Source organism: Electrona antarctica (genome assembly GCF_951216825.1).
Source record: "Electrona antarctica genome assembly, chromosome: 7".
Lineage (NCBI taxonomy): Eukaryota > Metazoa > Chordata > Actinopteri > Myctophiformes > Myctophidae > Electrona > Electrona antarctica.
In genome coordinates, this window is record NC_136812.1 from 2073029 (window position 1) to 2095103 (window position 22075).

The 22075-nt window shown below is 41.1% G+C and overlaps 1 protein-coding gene across 5 annotated transcripts in view; it reads right to left on the reverse strand.

Annotated features, from left to right (window-relative positions):
• The window catches only part of LOC306926922 (uncharacterized protein), a 50145-nt gene that overhangs the window by 22908 nt on the left and 5162 nt on the right, over positions 1-22075 (reverse strand). Inside the window, exons 3-7 of one of the 5 annotated variants that reach the window (XM_079506431.1) lie at positions 19450-19557; positions 18977-19114; positions 12803-12910; positions 12562-12699; positions 3542-5928 (exon numbers count right to left, since the gene is read on the reverse strand). The exons of 1 other annotated variant lie outside the window; for it this stretch is intronic. In XM_079506431.1, coding sequence (XP_079362557.1) covers positions 4574-5928; positions 12562-12699; positions 12803-12910; positions 18977-19114; positions 19450-19557 — 1847 coding nt within the window. In that variant the 3' untranslated portion in view covers positions 3542-4573. Of the gene's footprint in view, positions 1-3541; positions 5929-10175; positions 12700-12802; positions 12911-16448; positions 19115-19449; positions 19558-22075 lie in introns of those variants that run through there. 3 more of the 5 variants (XM_079506429.1, XR_013790455.1, XM_079506430.1) reach the window with 3 other exon arrangements.

The following is a 22075-nucleotide window of genomic DNA, read 5'->3' on the forward strand; positions in this document are numbered from 1 at the left end:
TGTTTAATAAAACGAAATTAACTGCTAGAAGGTCCTAAATTAACTTAATTAAGAAGTCACCGTCTCTGTGTCATGTTATTCTTTCTTATATAGTATAGAGATCGACTACTATAGGCCTACTGTATACAAGATAATTTCAGAGAGGGAGGGAAATACTAAATGAACTGTTAACTACATTAAAACATTTCACGGGGGCGAGTTGGTAAAGGGGCGAGTCGTTTGGTATTCATTTTGAATGACCTTTCTGTCATACTTCAAAGCATCTATCATTCATCAAATGTGTTAAATCAAAAGTTGTCAAAAGTTGTGGAATCCTCTAGATGCATCACTTATAAGTCCTCATTATCCTTGCCAATATTCAAGAAATGTCTAAAGCAATATCTTATTTCTTCCTTGCTGTAGTTTACATGATTGAATTTGATGTGTTATCTTTTATTTTGTGTTGTTGTTGTTGTTGTTGTATTGTTTATGCCCCTTTTTGTGCAGTCTCTGTTTTTATTTCTCTATTGCACAGTTGCTCCCTTTGTCAATTTGTAGTCTTTTGTATTGTTCTTATTCAACTTTTAATCTGTTTAAATAATGACCTCTTCCAAAAATGGCCATAGACAGACTACTACTCATATAAAACACTGCTGCTAGATTATTAACGAAAACAAAGAAATGAGAACACATCACACCAGTCTTGCACACCCTCCACTGGCTTCCGGTCTCCCATAGAATAGATTTTAAGGTACTACTTTACAAAGCACTCAACAGCCAAGGCCCTGCATAAATAACAGATTCCTTACCATCATACACTCCATCCAGAACACTAACATAACAGATTTCTTACCATCATACACTCCATCCAGAACATTAAGATCCTCAACAGCAGGTTTACTAACCACAAAAGGAAAAAAGAAACCACAAAAGAAAATAGGAGAGGCCGCATTCTCTTTTTATGCACCAAAATTATGGAATACAATTCCTCAGGAAATCAGAGAGGCCAACTCCACCAACATTTTCAAACAAAAACTAAAAACACACCTCTTCAGATCGGCCTTCTCCACCCTACCGTAGCACTTTATTGAGGCTTCCCCAGCATGTATTTTATTATTATTTTTCAACAAATATCTTAAATGCTTGACCTTCTCATGCCTATTTTTATCTCGATGTCTGACTTTATGCACTTTCACTGTCTTGTCTTGTCTTGTCTTGTATTGTGTTTGATATAACCTATGACCTAACTGTAAAGCACTTGATGTATGTCCTGCCTGTGAAGCACTTTGAACTGCAACCCTGTATGAAAGGTGCTATATAAATAAAAGCTTATTATTATTATTATTATGGTGCCAGGCACCCTCAAGGCGCCAGGCCCCCTCTGGCCCCCCATGCCAAAGCGCCAGCGATCATCCAGCAGTCTGCTGTCACCCAGGCGGATGAGTGCATGCGACCTCGCCCTTTGGCATTTTACTAGTTAAATATGACCTCTGTCTTCTTCTTTCTCTGCACTTATTCTTATTGAGCCTATGCTTTACCTTCATGTCCATATGATGACCGCAGAGTGTGAAAAACACATTTTCACTACGTCTACGAAACTTTATTATTACATGTTAAACTCTCAATACTGCCTGTGTGTCTTGTTTCTGGTTTAAAGTTTGACCGAGACTTAAATATAATTTTGATCAAGTATTTGATCAAGTAGGTTATAGGGAGTTCCCAGGACCCACAATTTCAACATGTATTAATCCCTATCTGATGGGATCAGATTTGGATTTTGGGGAATAGTTCAAAACCAAATATCTAGATCACTGATATCTGATCAGATCAGGAAATCCAATCCAAGCTGTAATCTGGATCAAATCCTCAAAACGGGTAGTTCCAAACAAACATGTAGGTTTGGGATCATTCTGATCCCCAAAAATCTGGATTAGGCTACCACTGGAGGGCTGGATTTACCGAAGCAAGACACACTTTACAATTAATTTAAACATTATGTTTCAATATAAATAAGATCGTAATGGCTGTAAATTGAAATAATACATAATTTGTACAACCTTTATGGCTGATAAAATTTTCATTTATTTTGTCACTTATGCAGAGAGGGCTCTTATCAACCTCTCAGAATCAACCAAATAAAGAATACTTTTAATTCATCAATTCTGATGTATTCATTCCTGATCCTATCCATCCTTGTTACTCCCAGAGAGAACCTCAACATTTTACTCCAGCTCTGCTTCCTGTCCTTTCCTCAGTGCGTCTGTCTCTAAACCATACAACATAGCTGTCTGTCTCTAAGCCATACAACATAGCTGTCTGTCTCTAAACCATACAACATAGCTGTCTGTCTCTAAACCATACAACATAGCTGTCTGTCTCTAAACCATACAACATAGGTGTCTGTCTCTAAGCCATACAACATAGCCGTCTGTCTCTAAACCATACAACATAGCTGTCTGTCACTAAGCCATACAACATAGCTGTCTGTCTCTAAACCATACAACATAGCTGTCTGTCTCTAAACCATACAACATAGCTGTCTGTCTCTAAGCCATACAACATAGCTGTCTGTCTCTAAACCATACAACATAGATGTCTGTCTCTAAACCATAGAACATAGATGTCTGTCTCAAAGGAATAGACATAAAAGAAACACGACAGGTAATAAAAAGTCATTTAGGATGTAGAAGGATGTAAAATAGGATTTCAAATAGTACAAAAGTTAACCCACAGGCATTTCAACCAGTGAACCCTTAGTCTGGATGTATAGCGTGAACAGCTCATAGTGGGGTTTGAGAGTGCCACAACGATGCCGTTTTCAGATACATCCAGCCGTTGCATGAACTAAATTCAATTTATTAAGTGCTTTAAAATGATGAGATGAGAAAGAGTATTATCATTGCATCCTTATATCTCTGCTGTCAGGAATAAACCACCTAGCTCCAAAATGTTTTTTCAGAAAATGAAAAATATTCATATTTCAGGAAATTAAGAAAACCCTATATTTTCAAAACAAAGCAATACTGCCTCATCAAAGTTGGTGTTGACATATTCACTGTAGTTGAACAATGACTAAATGTATGAATGAATGAATGAATTGTTTATTTCGGTACTTTTACAGTTTCATGTTTAAGACAGTTGTGTTACATGATCAGGTTTAGCACCGAAAAGGTGTAGGCTGAAGCCGAAGCTTATTATGCCTACCCTTTTTTAAGAGTAACATTAGTTACTGACAAAACAAACATAAAGTAAGAATATAGCTGCAAGCAGCGATAATGTGGGACCAAGAAAGAAGACAATATGCAATAAGAACAATATGCACAAATAAGACTGACAAGGGTGGTTCCAAAACTTTTTCGTGTCAAGGACCCCCAAATCAACATTTATTAGGCCACGGACCCCCCATTTGAAAACATTATGCCAGTGACCCGATAACGGAGGATTTTTACGGCTCTATAGCAGTGATTCCGAAACATTAATTTAATGGACCCCCTGTTTCACACGCATTATGCTACGGACCCCCGATTTAATGGCATTTATATCTCTGGTACCCCAATTTATATTGTAAAACCACTGTTAATTTAACTCTGAGGGTGTTTGTACACTCTCTGAGTTACAAACCCATAAGGTTAAATTGCTCCAAAAAAAAGCGTTTTTTAAACTGCTCAAAGTGGCGGAAAATCTGAGGGCGGATCTTACTGATCAAAGTTACAGACGTGTTCCCCATGAGTCAAGGAACATGTGGAAACAAGTGCCATGAATTTTGGCCAAACGAGGCAAGAGTTATGCCTGTTCAAAGGTTTCATTTTGAAAACATTGCTATAGCACCACCCTTTGGCCTTTCAGTGCTATTTGGCATGACCCTCTACCATACTGTAAAGTGTCATAAGCAAATTACGCTGCATGTAGGTATTAAAGGCAGAAGAAGAAGTTTCACAAAACAGCAATTTTCATTGGCTTATACAAACTAAAAATTTTCACTTAAAAAAAAGGATGATTTTTTTGTCGGTATAGGTCGTATAAGTGTAGACGTTTTTGTGCATATTGATCAAAGATCCTGGGAGGAGATACATTTGAACAGTTTTTCATATAATTCAAAATGGTGGGTGATCTAAAGGTCAGAGGTCAAAAGTCAGAAGACGAAAGTTGTTCGGCATGAGAAGACACATATGTGTATCGAAGTGTCATTGCCAACGGTCAAACGGTTCATGAGCTATGCAGTTTGCATTTTCAATTGAGTGCTATAGCGCCACCATTTGGCCAATGGTCATGGGCTTCGCATAGTCACCGTTTGGCATGGCCCTCTACCAGATTCCCGCATTTTGCGAAAACCGACTGCACGGTTCAGCCAGAACTGCTATTTTTGGCGGAAGAAGGAGAAGAAGAAGAAAAAAACAAACACAAAAACAATAAGTAACCAAAGTTATTTCGTGACTTCTTGGTCCCTTAAAAAAACAAAAACAAACAAAAAAACACAGCTTTTTGTTTTTCTTTCTTGGTTTTACAAAATGTAACAAACAATTTACGGGCAGTAGTGTTTGCTTGAGCATACAACTTTCAACATTGTCAGTAAATATCATCATCAGTCATCTCATCAGGTATGAGTCCTCATATGCAATTTTAGTTGATCCTTTCGACTACACCTTTTGCCACAAACTGTACATGTAAAGGGTTTTTCACCTGTATGAGTCCTCATATGCAATTTTAGTTGATCCTTTCGACTACACCCTTTGCCACAAACTGTACATGTAAAGGGTTTTTCACCCGTATGAGTCATCATATGTGATTTTAGATTACTTTCTTTACTACAGCCTTTGCCACAGACTGTACAAGTAAAAGGCTTTTCACCTGTATGAGTTATCATATGTGATTTTAGATCACTTGTGTTTGCACAGCATTTACCACATACTGTACAAGAAAAGGTTTTTTTCCCTGTATGACTCATCATGTGTCTATTGAGTTCATGCTTTCGAATACACCCTTTGCCACAAATTGTACATGTAAAGGGTTTTTCACCTGTATGACTCACCATGTGTATATTGAGTTCATGCTTTCGAATACACCCTTTGCCACAAATTGTACATGTAAAGGGTTTTTCACCTGTATGAGTCATCATATGTGAGTTTAGATTAGATTTTATACTACAGCCTTTGCCACAGACTGTACACAAAAAGGGCTTTTCTCCTGTATGATTCATCATGTGTTCTTTTAGATGACATTTTTGACTATAACCTTTGCCACAAACTGTACAGACATATGGTTTCTCCCCTGTATGACTCCTCATGTGTCTTTCTAGATTGTAGTTTCCAATACAGCCTTTGCCACAAACTGTACATGTAAAAGGCTTTTCAACTTTATGAGTCATCATGTGGTGTTTTAGATGAATTGAGTTTACACAGCCACTACCACATACTGTACAATAAAAGGGCTTTTCCCGTGTACGAGTCACTGTACATGTAAAAGGCTTTTCACCTGTATGAGTCCTCATGTGAGAATTTAGTTCACCCTTTTGACTGCAACCTTTGCCACAAACCGTACATGTAAAGGGCTTTTCACCTGTATGAGTCCTCATGTGATAATTTAGATTACATTTAGTACTCAAAACTTTGCCACAAACTGTACAAGCATAGGGTTCATCAGATTCAGACCAGTGTGAAGAGAGGGGCAGGTCAATATCCATTGGTTGTGATGGTACGCAGGACTCTATGTAACCTTGTGTTTTCATGTGTTCAGCTGAGGCACTGGCTAGAGGCTCGGTCTCTGTGTTTTCATCTTCTTCACTTTTCACTGCTAGTAATGTCAACATTGACCCACAAGCCTCTTTTGGTCCTAGTAGTTGCTCCTCTTGTTCCTCTTTAATCTGTGGAGGTTGTGGTTCCTCCTGGACCAGACTGGAGCTCCTCTCCTCTTCAGGGGGAACCTCTTTACACACAGGGAGGTGCAGGAAGTCTAGAGGGGAAAACAAGAGAGAAAAATAATGAAATGTTGGAAGTTTATTATTGTCCATGCAGTGTAGGGTTACTTCTGTTTTAATTAAATTCACATTTTGGTCCTAATATTTATTGGTTAATAATAACTAGAAATTTAAATTTAAAGCCTGGCCCGTAGGGACGGCTCGTCAGCGAGCGCCTGGTGGCAGGGCTTACCACGGAGCATGGCCGGGCACAGCCTGAAGAAGCAACGTGGGCACATCTTCTCCGCCACGTGGGCCCACCACTCACATCAGGAAGCAGTGGGGTCGGGTGTGTGGCCAGACGGGTGGCAGTGACACTGGAAGGGCCATCCAATCTCTGTACACCCAAAGCGAGAGCTGTGTTCGTGTGCTCTGGAGTAAGTCGCATTCGTTTCCAGTGGGGGTTGGCCTCCGCCATGGCTATGCATTGTCACCTATCCTGTTTGTGAGTTTCATGGACAGGATCTCGAGGCAAAGTTGTGGCGGAGAGTGTATACGGCTCGGTGAGCTAAGGGTTGCATCACTGCTTTTTGCAGATGATGTGGTCCTGATGGCACCATCGGTTCAAGACCTTCAGCTCTCACTGGACCGGTTCGCAGCCGAGTGTACGGCGGCTGGGATGAGGATCAGCGTCTCCAAATCTGAGGCCATGGTTCTCAGCAGGAAACCGGTGGATTGTGCAGTCCAAGTAGCGAATGAGGCATTACCCCAGGTGAAGGAGTATCTCAGGCAGTTGTGGGCCTTCAGGGCCAGCAAGGCCTTCTCTGCTGGCCCACTTGCCCGATGCAGAAATTAAAATTTATATTTTATAATAAGTTTTTATTTTTAACAAATATTATATCTATAATATTATATATAATATTATATTTATTTCGCTGCCACTGCACTGTTTCTCACTCAGACAGGCTGGATGCTCTGCTTCCATTCTGTGCAGGTACAACAGCCCTTGTTTTTTTTTAACCAATGAGATTATTTCATTGTGTTGTCTCCGGGTAAAATTCTCTACCGGGAGGCCTGCAGAAACTCCAGTGAATCCCCTTGCCGTTGAAATGAATGGGAGCAATATAGAGATTGACAGGTTCCTTAGCCAATCAGATTTCGAGTTTGCCCTGCTGGGCGTTTTCTTTCATGTACCAGCGCCAGCTAGCTGGCCTTTGGTGACGTTAACGTCTTGCTTGGATCCCATCACTGGGGGAAATATTGTCAAATGAGAAAAGAGAACTGGGTTTTCAAACTTTCTGCGCGAGTTCCCATATGTGGGTTGATTGAGGAGCTAAATAGATTTAACTCACAAACAAACGCGGAAAACGGCTGAAGGAGGAGAATAAACAGATTTAGTGGTGGATTTACAGCATTTTTCGAGAATGAAGGACTTCAACAAAAGCTTGCGGGTCGACCATTGGTATGATGCAGGCAGCCATGGTAAGGATCTTTATATATAATATTTATATACATGCGATCGCGATGCGACGCAGCTTATTGATGATTGATCTTTTTATAGGCTATGGTTGTGGACTTCAGGACTTGTGGTTGTCCGTGCTGACAGTGTGTGTGTGGCCGAGTCTCATTTGGCTGTGCGCTGCGGAGCCACTTGAGAGTGTGTGTGTGTGTGTGTGTGTGTGTGTGTGTGTGCGCGCGCGCGCGCGCTGCGTGTGTTTAGTCCCCGCCGGTGCAGCATAGCTGGGATATTACAGAGCCTGATGGTTCAGTTCCACCAATTTTTGCGTGGTTTAATGTTGTATAAGAACATATGACAGGTTGTTGGGGGGGGGGGGGGGGGGGGGTGAAGGCCTAGTTCATTTCAGCACGGCCCGCCACTGATCTCAGGGTATTGTTCATGAGTGAGGGGAGGACGGAGAAGGAGATCAGCCAGCGAATCGGAGCGGCAGGGGCGGTATTACAATTACAATTTACAATTTAGGCATTTAGCAGACGCTCTTAATCCAGAGCGACGGTATTGCAGTCGCTGTACCGCACTGTTGTGACGAAAAGATAGTTGAGCCAGAAGGCAAAGCCCTCTGTCTACCGAGCAATCTTCGTTCCTACTCTCACCTATGGTCATGAAGTGTGGGTCATGATCGAAAGAATAAGGTTGTGAATACAAGTGGCCAAAATGAGTTTTCTCCGACGGGTAGCAGGCATCTCCCTTAGAGATAGGTTGAGAAGTAACCCTAAACCTAACCTCAGTAAAACTATACCTAAACCTAACCCATAACCCTAACCTTAACCTCAGTAAAACTAAACGGAGTATCTTGAACTGTAGGGCTTGACTTTACAGTCACATGGTGCATAGCAGTGTGTTAAAGTTAAAAACCCCAGAGGAAGACTTTACAGTCACATGGTGTATAGCCCATAGCCCAAATACTACTGTACAGTAAATTGCCATTGATTATTGTTCACACTGTCGGCTGTTTGTAAACTGCAGAGCCTAGGAGCGCTTCTTTCCACTAAACCTCCATTTTCTGTAGCCTCCCCGATTTACAAGACCACACCGCGTCGCGGATACAATGCACTGTGGGCTTGTAGGTCAGTTCTGTTCCCTGCTGCGTTGTGAAGCGAGAAACGGGCAGCAGCAGAACGCAGACAGCACAGCGGTGTTTTCAAAGCACTGTCTACACTACAATCATGTACAAATTACAATGGGTCACTCACAGACGAGAGCTAGCCGCATATACAGCATTTAACATTAGAACAACGTCAAGTGATCTGTGCAAAAACATCCAGCATAATCATCTAGTTCACCGCGATGACATGTCGTTGTGTTGAAACCTTTAGGTGAAATCACAAAGACAAGATATGGCTATGCTGCTAAATATATGTAGGCCTATATATTATATACACACATACACGGCCCGGCGTTCACATCAAACATTACCACTCAACGTAACGCAGCGGAGGCTGTAAAATATCTCCACAAAAGTGTACTAGTTTCCTCATGCACATCGGCAACTTTCGCTGTTTGATAACTTTGATTTGTCCTAATGTTGGTCGTTCGTAGACCAGGGCAGGCTGAGTGGCTGCTTGAGCCTTGAGCAGCACGCATGCAATATAGGAGTCACAACATGGGCGCTCGCTCGTTATTAATTAAGCGGCCGAGCCGCGGAGAAAATTGTAATTAAAGAGGATCGGATTGGCACTTTTTGTTGCCCCCCTGAGCCCCTCATATCACTTCACTAGCATAGCAAGTCTGCTGCGTTGTGACTGCTTCGGTCATGTCATTCACACCACGGTGTACTCTGTACACATGCATACCCCCCCCTTCATAATATGTTTTTGCGGATCTACACTGATCTCATTAATGGTCCCTATGAAATCCTCAGGACGGAAATCCGTCCCCAGGACGGAGAACTTTAAGCCCTGTAAATAAGTAAAATAACAAAACAAAAAAACGAACCAGAAAGGCATAGTTTCCACGGTAGCCACGGTGGCTAAAATGAGCTAAAATGTCTATAAACTGGGATTTAATATGTACAAAGCAAGTATAAAACAATTATACACATGGCAACTACTTTTAGAATTTTGGCATGGTGTAGGTATGGGCAAAAAGGTTTTTAAAACAATCGCAAACTAATTTGGCTCACCCCCTAGTGGTTTTAACTCACATGTGGCTCCCGACATGCGCAGCAGGTGAAAACTAACCCGTGGCTTCCTGTGAGGTTAGGTTTAGGGTAGGGTGTATTTGCTATGATTCACAGCTTTCCCCCAGTATGAGTTCTTATGTGTGCAGCCCTTTGCCACAAATTGTACAAATAAAGGGCTTTTTTCACCCATGAGTCCTCGAGTGCCTTCAATGGACTTGTGTGAGCACAGCCTAGGCCACAGACAGCACAAATATGGGGATTCCCTATTATATGAGTCAATTTGCTTTTAATGCACTCGCTTGACTATATCCTTTGCCACATATTGTGAAAATATAGGGCTTTTCACCTGTATGAGTTCTCATATGAATGGTTACTTGTAGTAGCAAAGCCTTTACCAAATAATGTAAAGGGTTTTTCACCTGTATGAGTCCTCGTGTTTGCAGTTCATCCTTCCGAGTACACCCTTTGCCACAAAATGTACATTCAAAGGGTTTTTCACCTGTATGAGTCATCATGTTTTAGATGACACATTTGACAAAAACCTTTTCCACATTTTCCAAGTTGAGAGCTTATTCAATTTAATTCAAACTGTATTAACGGACTCAGGTCCATACACAATGTACAAAGGAATAAGACAAAAGAAACATGACAGGCAATACAAATGTATTAAAATGAAGTAAAATAGTACAACACTTAGTCGGGATGTATAGCGTGAACAGCTCATAGTGGGGTTTGAGAGTGCCACCACAACGATGCTGTTTTCAGATACATCCAGACCTTGCATGAACTTGAACATTCAAATTTGTGAATGTGCTTTCTCAATGCATCATTATATCTCATCATTATATCTCCTAACTCCAAAATGTTCATTTTTCAGAAAATGAAAAATATAAATGAAGAAATACTGCCTCATATACATTGTGCAACTTGCAAACTTTGCATACTAGATTTCTTATAAGATGAGGTGGGCAGTATAAAGCAGTTTGTAATATGCCTTAATGACACATTCACTGTAGTTGAACAATGACTACATTTACAGGCAGATGTGTTTGCTTGAGCATACAACTTACAACATTGTCCTTAAATGTCATCAGTCATCTGGTTTTTCACAGGTATGAGTCCTCATATGTCTTTTTAGACCATCCTTTCGACTACACCCTTTACCACAAACTGTACATGTAAAGGGCTTTTCACCTGTATGAGTCATCATGTGAGCTTTTAGATTAATTTTTTTACTACAGCTTTTGCCACAGACTGTACAAGGATAGGGTTTCTCCCCTGTATGAGTCCTCATGTGTGTTTGCAGGTCATCCTTTCGACTACACCCTTTGCCACAAACTGTACACATGAAGGGTTTTTCCCCTGTATGAATCATCATGTGTAATTTTAGATGACTTGTGTCTGCCCAGCCTTTACCACATACTGTACAAGAAAAGGGCTTTTCTCCTGTGTGAGTCATCATGTGTGATTTTAGATGACTGTTTAGACTAAAGCCTTTGTCACAAACTGTACAGGCATAGGGTTTCTCCCCTGTATGAATCAGCATGTGCCTTTTTAGTCTAAACCTTTGACTACAGCCTTTGCCACAAACTGTACATGTAAAAGGCTTTTCACCTGTATGAGTCATCATGTGTGATTTTAGATGACTTGTGTTTGCACAGCATTTACCACATACTGTACAAGGAAAGGGCTTGTCTCCTGTATGAGTCCTCATGTGTGAATTTAGTTCACCCTTTTGACTACAGCATTTGCCACATACTGTACACATGAAGGGTTTTTCACCTGTATGAGTCATCATGTGTGATTTTAGATTACTTTTTAGACTAAAGCATTTGCCACAAACTGTACAGGCATAGGGTTTATCCCCTGTATGAGTCCTAATGTGTCTATTTAGTTCACCCTTTTTTCTACAGCTTTTGCCACAAACTGTACACATGAAGGGCTTTTCACCTGTATGAGTCCTCATGTGTGATTTTAGATTATTTGTGCTTGCACAGCATTTACCACATACTGTACAAGGGAAGGGCTTTTCTCCTGTATGAGTCCTCATGTGTCTATTTAGTTCAACCTTTTGACCACAGCCTTTGCCACAGACTGTACACATGAAGGGCTTTTCACCTGTATGTGTCATCATGTGTGATTTTAGATTACTTGTGTTTGCACAGCATTTACCACATACTGTACAAGAAAAGGGCTTTTCTCCTGTATGAGTTCTCATGTGTCTATTCCGTGCACCATTTTGTTTAAAGCCTTTTCCACAAAATATACATGTAATGGGTTTTTCACCTGTATGAGTCATCATGTGTATTTTTAGATGACCTGTGTCTCCCCAGCCTTTACCACATACTGTACAAATAAAGGGCTTTTCTCCTGTATGAGTCCTCATGTGTCTATTCCGTGCACCATTTTGTTTAAAGCCTTTACCACATACTGTACAGGCATAGGGTTCCTCCCCTGTATGAGTCCTCATGTGTGCTTGCAGTTTATCTTTTCGTCTACACCCTTTGCCACATACTGTACATGTAAAGGGTTTTTCACCTGTATGAGTCATCATGTGTGGTTTTAGATCACTTTTTTTACTAAAGCATTTGCCACAAACTGTACAGACATAGGGTTGCTCCCCTGTATGACTTCTCATGTGTGTTTGCAAGTAATCCTTACGACGACACCCTTTGCCACAGACTCTACATGTAAAGGGGGTTTCCCCTGTATGAATCATCATGTGCCTTTTTAGTTGACCCTTTTGACTACAGCCTTTTCCACATACTGTACAGGTAAACAGCTTTTCACCTGTATGAGTCATCACGTGTATTTTAAGATGATTAATATGACTGAAACCTTTGTCACAAACTGTACAAGCATAGGGTTCATCAGATTCAGAACAGTGTGAAGAGAGAAGCAGGTCAATATCTGTTGGTTGTGATGGTACCCAGTGCTGTATGGAAGCTTGTATTTTCATGTGTTTAGTTGAGGTACTGGCTAGAGGCTCTGTCTCTGTGTTTTCATCTTCTTCACTTTTCACTGCTAGTAATGTCAACATTGACCCACCCGCCTCTCCTTGTCCTAGTAGAAGGTCCTCTTGTTCCTCTTTAATCTGTGGAGGTTGTGGTTCCTCCTGGACCAGACTGGAGCTCCTCTCCTCTTCAGGGGAAACCTCCTCTTTACACTCAGGGAGGTGCAGGAAGTCTAGAGGGGGAAAATAATAAAACATTAGTCTGTATGAGTCATCATGTATTTCTAGACCTGACTTTTGACTAAAGCTGTTGCCACAAACTCAACATTGACCCACCCTCCTCTTCTGGTCCTAGTAGTAGCTCCTCTTGTTCATCTTTAATCTGTGGAGGTTGTGGTTCCTCCTGGACCAGACTGGAGCTCCTCTCCTCTTTACACTGCAGGTCTAGAGGAGAAAAAAGAAAATATGAGCCATCATGTCTTTCTAGACCTGACTTTTGACTACAGCCTTTTCCACAAACTGTAAATGTAAAGGGTTTTCACCTGTATGAGTCATGTGATCTTAGATTAGTTAGTTTTGTACCTTTGCTACAGGTTTCTCCCCTGTATGACTCCTCATGTGTGTTTGCAGTTCATCCTTTCGACAACACTCTTTGCCAAAAAATGTACAAGCAAAGGGTTTTTCCCCTGTATGAATCATCATGTGCCTTGTTCATTGACCCTTTTGACTACAGCCTTTGCCACATACTGTACATGTAAAGGGCATTTCACCTGTGTGAGTCATTGTGTGATTTTAGATGGGTTTTTATTGCCACAAAACTTACAAACAGGGTTTCTCCCCTTTATGACTGCTCATGTGTCTTTTAGAGGAGGGTTTACAATCCAGCCTTTGCCAGAAACTGTACATGCAAAAGGCATTTCAACTGTATGAGTCATGTTTTTAGATTACTCTTGTTTGCACAGCCTTTACCACACACTGTACAAGTAAGGGGTTTTTCTAGACCCAACTTTTGACTAAAGCCTTTGCCACAAACTATACATTTAAAGAGCTTTTCAGCTGTACGAGTCATGTGTGATTTTAGATTACTTATACGACTGCAACCTTTGCCACAAACTGTACAAGCATAGGGTTCATCAGATTCAGAACTACTGCTAGGAGTTTGTTAAAAGTGTGACCTGTAAAAATGGCAAAATTGTGCCAAAACGCCACAATGGCTGACTTCTAGGTAGGTCAATCTAAGCTAAAAAGAGGGGTGACCCAAACAATGTATTGGTCCCAATACTCTCATGCATCATATATTACAAGTTTTCCTTCATGGATTTAGTGGAACATAAAAAAGTTGGGGTACCATTAAAACACAACGGATGCCGGGGAATTCTTCAAAATAAAGGCGCTAGAGTGCCAGCAGATATGTCAGATTTTACTCTGAAAGGTCCACCCCTTCCGTTCCCCACCAAAACCGGGAGGCATAATGTTCCATTATTACCTCGCGATGGTCACGCTAAAGTCCAAACGAGAGGCTAGTTTTGTCAGAAATTATGACAGAAGTATGCCCTTTTGGTCAAAAACATGGAGTTACCTAGATTAAGAGATACGAGCGATTATTTTGGAGCCGCAAACAAGGAAGTGAACAGCAGCGCACATGCGCAAAACAGCAAGGAGTATGGTGCAGGAGGCCAAAAATATAAATATATATTGTTTTAAATCAATAAAAAAGCACTAAGATGTGTCTACACGTCCAAGTGCTCCTATGTTTGGATTAGAAAATACGTGTGTACACGTCCTACGGTCTAAATATGTTAACAACCTATATAAGGCAATATTTTCAAAATGTCATTATGCTTTAAGTAGCATGTGACATGTCAAACTAGGGGTTTTTCATGATTCTGGACCCATTCCAAGCATTAGTTTTGCACGGAAAACTTGGGCAAAATTTGGCCATAGCCACTTGTGTGGCTTTTTCGTGCAGGTGTGTTTTTTCGTGCAAAACTAATGCTTCATCATGAAAACCCCCTAGTTTGACACGTCACATCTATCTGTCAATGCAAATTGGCTGGGGGCGAACTTGTAAAAAAAATCACCAATATTTGGCTTTTGGTGACTAGTTTTTGAATTTTGGCGTGGTGTTAGGTATGGGTATAAGGTTTTCAAATAGCTGTGCAAACGTGTTGGGCGCGCCACCTAGTGGTCAGTCTCAAATATTAGATACGTATAGGTATGGTTGAAAACAAAAAATTATTGATAAAATAGATTTTCAATGGATTCTGTTACTATTGGGTGCGCTAAATAAAAAAAGAACAGAATTTTAGATAAAATGGACCAGGAAGGCATAGTTTTCAAGATGCCGTCCACGGTGGCTAAAATGAGCTAAAATGCCTATAAACTGGGATTTAATATGTAAAAAGCATAACAATTATACACTTGGTAACTACTTTTTTGAATTTTGGCATGGTGTTGGGTATGGGCAAAAGGTTTTCAAAAACCATCGCAAACTAATTTGGCTCGCCCCTAGTGGGTTAAACCCTCACCTGTGACTCCCGACATGCACAGCAGGTTAAAACTAACCCGTGGCTGGTTAAAACTAACCTGTGGCTCCCGACATGCGTGGCAGGTTAAAAATAACCCTTGGCTTCCTGTGAGGTTAGGTTTAGGGTAGGGTGTCGGACTAATGACTGTAGGACTGTTAGTACATCGGAAACAAACACATGCACCCGACTCAGGTCGCATATGTGAAAAAAGTATTTTCTAAGATTCACAGCTTTCCCCTGTATAAATCCTCAAACCTTCAGATTTCAGCATTGTGAAATGGCTTTTCCCCTGTATGAGTTCTTATGTGTGCTTTTAGATTATCCTTTCGCCCTTTGCCACATATTGTACAAATTAAGGTCTTTTTTCACCCGAGTCCTCGTGTGCCTTCAATGGACTTGTGTGAGCACAGCCTAGTCCCACAGACAGAACAAATATGGGGATTCCCCCTTGTATGAGTCCATGTGATTTGAATGCACTCGCTTGACTATATCCTGACTATATATTGTAAAAATATAGGGCTTTTCACCTGTATGAGTTCTCATATGAATGGTTACTTATAGTAGCAAAGCCTTTACCACAGAATGTACAAGTAAAAGGTTTTTCACCTGAATGAGTCCTCGTGTTTGCAGTTCATCCTTTCGAGTACACCCTTTGCCACAAAATGTACATTCAAAGGGTTTTTCACCTGTATGAGTCATCATGTTTTAGATGACACATTTGACAAAAAACTTTTGCCACATTTTACAAGTTGAGAGCTTATTCAATTTAATTCAAACTTCATTAGTGGACTCAGGTCCATACACAATGTACAAAGGAATAAGACAAAAGAAACATGACAGGCAATACAAATGTATTAAAAGGAAGTAAAATAGTACAACACTTAGTCTGGATGTATAGCGTGAACAGCTCATAGTGGGGTTTGAGAGTGCCACAATGATGTCGTTTTCAGATACATCCAGACGTTGCATGAACTTGAACATTTTTTTTTTTTAAATGTGCTTTAAAATGAAGCAATGAGAAGTAGTCTAGTAGCCAGAATGTGAACCCGGACATGTTGAGTACACCAACGTTTTATGTTATAAACGTTTAGTATGGGTCCCCAGCATGTACAAACTGCCGGATGCTAACTTTCATATGTTGAGCAATTTTCGTAATTGGCATATGTGACCATACCATTAACAGTTCTACTGCGTAACCCGCGATCCCCGCTATTTAATCCAATATTCTACACTGCCGAGATTGTTTTATTGCCTTTAGAGCATACGCTGAAGTATTTGCAGCTTTCAACCACGAAAATCCGTCGAAAAATGGTCCGTTGGTTTGTTATGATCAGAAGCACCAGCGGCCATGACAATGCGAAACGAAACCACAGTGCACAGCATTAATTATTTTAAAACAGCGAATTAAACGCATTAAAAAAATAGCGGGTTTAGCGTGTTATGCACGGAGGAACCCTGGATTAAATAATTTAGAAGCCCGAAAGTGTTAACAACCTATAGAAGGCAAAATATTCAAATTTTCATCATGCTTTAAGTAGCATGAGACGTGTCAAACTAGGGGGTTTTCATTGGGCTAAAAACGGCCATTGCCGTCATAACAAATGTGATGATGTCAGCACAATTGGGCAAGTGATTACAGATTATGCCAATTATGAAAATTGCTCAACATATGCAAGTTAGCATCCGGCAGTTTCTACATGCTGGGGACCCATACTAAACATTTATAACATAAACCTTGGTGTACTCAACATGTCCGGGTTCACAATGGGGCTCTATGGGCTGGCTACTAGACTAAAGGAGCATTCTCATTTAGTCCTAACTAGATATGACCTAACTCCAAAATGTTCATATTTCAGATAATGAAGAAAACCTTCGAAAACAAAACAATACTGCCTCATCAAAGTTAGTGTTGTGAATATATATATATATATATATATATATATATAGTGCAACTTGCAAACTTTGCATACTGGATTTATTATAAGATACGGTGGGCAGTATAAAGCAGTTTGTAATATGCCTTAAATAATGACACATTCATTGTAGTTGAACAATGACTACATTTACAGGCAGATGTGTTTGCTTGAGCATACAACTTACAACATTGTCCGTAAATTTCATCAGTCATCTGGTTTTTCACAGGTATGAGTCCTCATATGTCTTTTTAGATCATCCTTTCGACTACACCCTTTGCCACAAACTGTACATGTAAAGGGCTTTTCACCTGTATGAGTCATCATGTGTGTTTTTAGATTACCTGTGTCTGCCCAGCCTTTACCACATACTGTACAAGAAAAGGGCTTTTCTCCTGTATGAGTCCTCAGGTGTCTATTTCGTTCACCATTTTGACTAAAGACTTTTCCACATACTGTACAGGCATAGGGTTTCTCCCCTGTATGAGTCCTCATGTGTGTTTGCAGTTCATCTTTTCGACTACACCCTTTGCCACAAAATGTACATGTAAAGGGCTTTTCACCTGTATGAGTCATCATGTGTGGTTTTAGATGACTTTTTCTACTAAAGCCTTTGCCACAAACTGTACAAACATAGGGTTGCTCCCCTGTATGAGTCCTCATGTGTGTTTGCAGGTCATCCTTTCGACTACACCCTTTGCCACAGACTGTACATGTAAAGGGTTTTTCACCTGTATGAGTCCTTATATGCCTTTTTAGATCAACCTGATTATTACAGCCCTTACCACAAACTGTACAAGTAAATGGTTTTTCCCCTGTATGAATCATCATGTGCCTTTTCAGTCTACCCTTTTGACTACAGCCTTTGCCACAAACTGTACATGTAAAAGGCTTTTCACCTGTATGAGTCATCATATGTGTTTTTAGATTACTTGTATTTGCACAGCATCTACCACATACTGGACAAGAAAAGGGCTTTTCTCCTGTATGAGTCCTCATGTGTCTATTTAGTTGACCCTTTTGACTACAGCCTTTGCCACATACTGTACACATGAATGGCTTTTCACCTGTATGAGTCATCATGTGTGATTTTAGATGACTTTTTAGACTAAAGCCTTTGCCACAAACTGCACAGGCATAGGGTTTCTCCCCTGTATGAGTCCTCATGTGTATTTTCAGTTCATCCTTTCGACTACACCCTTTGCCACAATATGTACATGTAAAGGGTTTTTCACCTGTATGAGTCCTTATAGGCTTTAGATCATCCTGATTATTAGAGCCCTTACCAGAAACTGTACAAGGAAAGTGCTTTTCTCTTGTATGAGTCCTCATGTGTCTATTTAGTTCACCCTTTTGACTACAGCCTTTGCCACATACTGTACAAATGAAGGGCTTTTCACCTGTATGAGTCATCATGTGTGATTTTAGATGGCTTTTTAGACTAAAGCCTTTGCCACAAACTGTACAGGCATAGGGTTTCTCCCCTGTATGAGTCCTCATGTGTGATTGCAGTTCATCCTTTCGACTACACCCTTTGCCACAAAATGTACAAGTAAAGGGTTTTTCACCTGTATGAATCATCAGGTGTCTTTTTAGTTGACACTTTTGACTACAGCCTTTTCCACATACTGTACACGTAAAGGGCTTTTCGCCTTTATGAGTCATCATGTGCATTTTTAGATGATTAATACAACTGAAGCCTTTGCCACAAACTGTGCAAGCATATGGTTCATCAGATTCAGAACAGTGTGAAGAGAGGAGCAAGTCAATATTGGTTGGTTGTGATGGTACCCAGTGCTGTATGTAAGCTTGTGTTTTCATGTGTTCAGTTGAGGTACTGGCTAGAGGCTCTGCCTCTGTGTCATCATCTTCTTCTTCACCGTCATCTGTGTCAGTTTCACAACAGTGTGAAGAGAGGGGCTGGTCAATATGTTTTGGTTGTGATGGTACCCTGGACTCTATGTAACCTTGTGTTTTCATGTGTTTAGCTGAGGCACTGGCTAGGGGCTCTGTCTCTGTGTTTTCATCTTCTTCACTTTTCACTGCTAGTAATGTCAACATTGACCCACCAGCCTCTTCTGGTCCTAGTAGCAGCTCCTCTTGTTCCTCTTTAATCTGTGGAGGTTGTGGTTCCTCCTGGACCAGACTGGAGCTCCTCTCCTCTTCAGGGGGGACCTCCTCTTTACACGCAGGGAGGTGCAGGAAGTCTAAGGGAGAAAAATAAAAATCAGACCCGTCTGAAGTGAGTGGTGCAACAGTGACACTTGGTGGTGACAATATGCTATTTCCATGCTCGGACACAGGAACACACACACACACACACACACACACACACACACACACACACACACACACACACACACACACACACACACACACACACACACACACACACACACACACACACACACACACCTGTCTAGAGGAGTGGTTGCACCACTCAAAAGGAAAACATGAGTGTCATGAGTCTGTATGAGTCATCATGTCTTTCTAGACCTGACTTTTGACTAAAGCCGTTGCCACAAACTCAACATTGACCCACCAGCCTCTTCTGGTCCTAGTAGTAGCTCCTCTTGTTCCTCTTTAATCTGTGGAGGTTGTGGTTCCTCCTGGACCAGACTGGAGCTCCTCTCCTCTTTACACTGCAGGTCTAGAGGGGAAACAAAGAAAACGAGTCATGAGTCTGTATGAGTCAGCATGTCTTTCTAGACCTGACTTTTGGACTACAGCCTTTTCCACAAACTGTACATGTAAAGGGTTTTCCACCTGTATGAGTCATGTGATTTTAGATGAGTTTTCTTTTCTACAGCCTTTGCTACAGACTGTACAAGCATAGGGGTTCTCCCCTGTATGACTCCTCATGTGTGTTTGGCTTTGCAGTTCATCCTTTCTACAAAACCCTTTGCCACAAAATGTACAAGCAAAGGGTTTTTCCCTGTATGAATCATCATGTGCTTATTTAGTTGACCCCTTTGACTACAGCCTTTGCCACATACTGTACACATAAAGGGCATTTCACCTATATGAGTCAAAATGTTATTTTAGATGAGTTGTTCTTACTACAGCCTTTGCCACAATGTACAAGCATGGGGTTTCTCCCATGTATGACTCCCATGTTTACCTTTAGATCAGTCATTCTACTAAAGCCTTTGCCACAAACTGTACAGGTAAAGGGTTTTCCACCTGTGTGAGTCAGTGTGATTTTAAATGGTTCATTTTACTACAGACTTTGCCACAGAACTTACAAACAGGGTTTCTCCCCTGTATGTCTTTCTAGAAGAGGGTTTACAATACAGCCTTTGCCACAAACTTTACAAGTAACGGGTCTTTCTAGACACAACTTTTAACTAAAGCCTTTGCCACAAACTATACATTAAAAGGGCTTTTAAGCTGAACAAGTCGTGTGATTATAGATGACCTTTTAGACTAAAGCCTTTGACACAAACTGCACAGGCATAGGGTTTCTCCCCTGTATGAGTCCTCATGTGCGTTTGCAGTTCATCCTTTCGACTACACTCTTTGCCACAAAATGTACATTTTTTCACCTGTATGAGTCATCATGTGTATTTTTAGATGATTAGTACAACTGCAACCTTTGCCACAAACTGTACAAGCATAGGGTTCATCAGATTCAGACCAGTGTGAAGAGAAAAGCAGGTCAATATCTGTTGGTTATGATGGTACCCAGTGCTGTAAGCTTGTGTTTTCATGTGTTCAGCAGATCTGGAAAAGGTAATCCATGCCTTTATCTATTTTTGTTTAGATTACTGCAACTCCATTTATTCTGGCCTATGCAAAAAAGCTATGTCCCATCTCCAACTCGTACAGAATTCAGCTGCCAGACTGTTTACCAACTCAAACATTTTTTTTAGCCACCCTTCACTGGTTACCCGTTAGTTTCAGAATTGATTTTAGGATTTTTACTTTGTTTTTCTATAATCTTTATTATTTTGATTATTTATGATTTTTGCAACCCAATTTTTTTCACCCAGTGTCAATTATATAATGTAATCCTGGGCGCTACACTTCCTCTGCCAACCTGGGGGGGGGGGGGGGGGGGGGGGGTGGCAGCGGACTGACCTCATGCTTCCTTCAATACATGAGGAGTCCAAGCTGCTTCTTTTCACATGACAGAAGGGAATTTCCCCGGCCGGACGTAGCATGTTGAAGGAACACGTTATTCCGACCAGTTCCTTTCCCCTCCATCAGGCTCCCCGGCTGGCCAGGGGGAGTTTAGAGACCAGGATTAATGCATGTTTTTTGTCAGGGTACCTACCCTAGGGGACACGAGGAGAACATGCAAACTCCACACGGAAAGGCCCTTTCGCCAACCCCACCTCGGGTATGGGCATTGATGACGCGGAGGAGGGAACACGCCCCCAGCGCCCACAAGTAATACAGAATGCGAGTACTTTAAAAGTACTCGCATTCTGTATTACTTGTGTCAAAAGAGATGGGAAAAGTACTACTTTTCCCATCTCTGTCCGTGTGTGGAATGGAGCGACGAAGGTTAGTGAAAAACACCAGCAGTGAAGGGGGTTAAAGATTCATTAATAACGCTGAACTGACCAACCTGCTAGGAGTTTGTTAAAGTGCGACCTGTGAAAATGGCATAAATTGTGCCAAAACGCCACAATAACTTCCAGGTCAGTCAATCTAAGGTAAAAAGGGGTGTGACCCAAAATAAATTGCAATAGTAGCCTACTGTTATATAGTTTGTATAGGTCCCAATACCTTACTACATCATATATTAAAGGTTATACTAAATAAATATTGCGCTTTGCATTTTCGCAAAGCGTTCAATCTTGGGCGCTGAACAGAAGTATTCTCAAACACTCACATGTCTTATATTATTATGAGAAATGGGTCTGTGCGTCATGACGTAGTACGTGCCCGGCTCCCCGGGCAGAAAGCCACGTATCTGCGCGTGCTCGTTATACGTTTTCTCTTCTGCCGTTTCCGGATGCCATTTCCAGCTAAAAGAGTCAGTGAGTTGCAGGCGCTCTCGGTTAGTGAGACTGTGAGACCGAACCCAGCCTTTGTCCCCAAGAATTCTAATGGCACCATAGTGCCGGTGGACTTGAGGTCCTTTCATCCGCCTCCTTTTGGGTCGGAGGAGGACAGGAGGTTACATTCTCTTTCCCCGGTTAGGGCCATAAGAGAACATG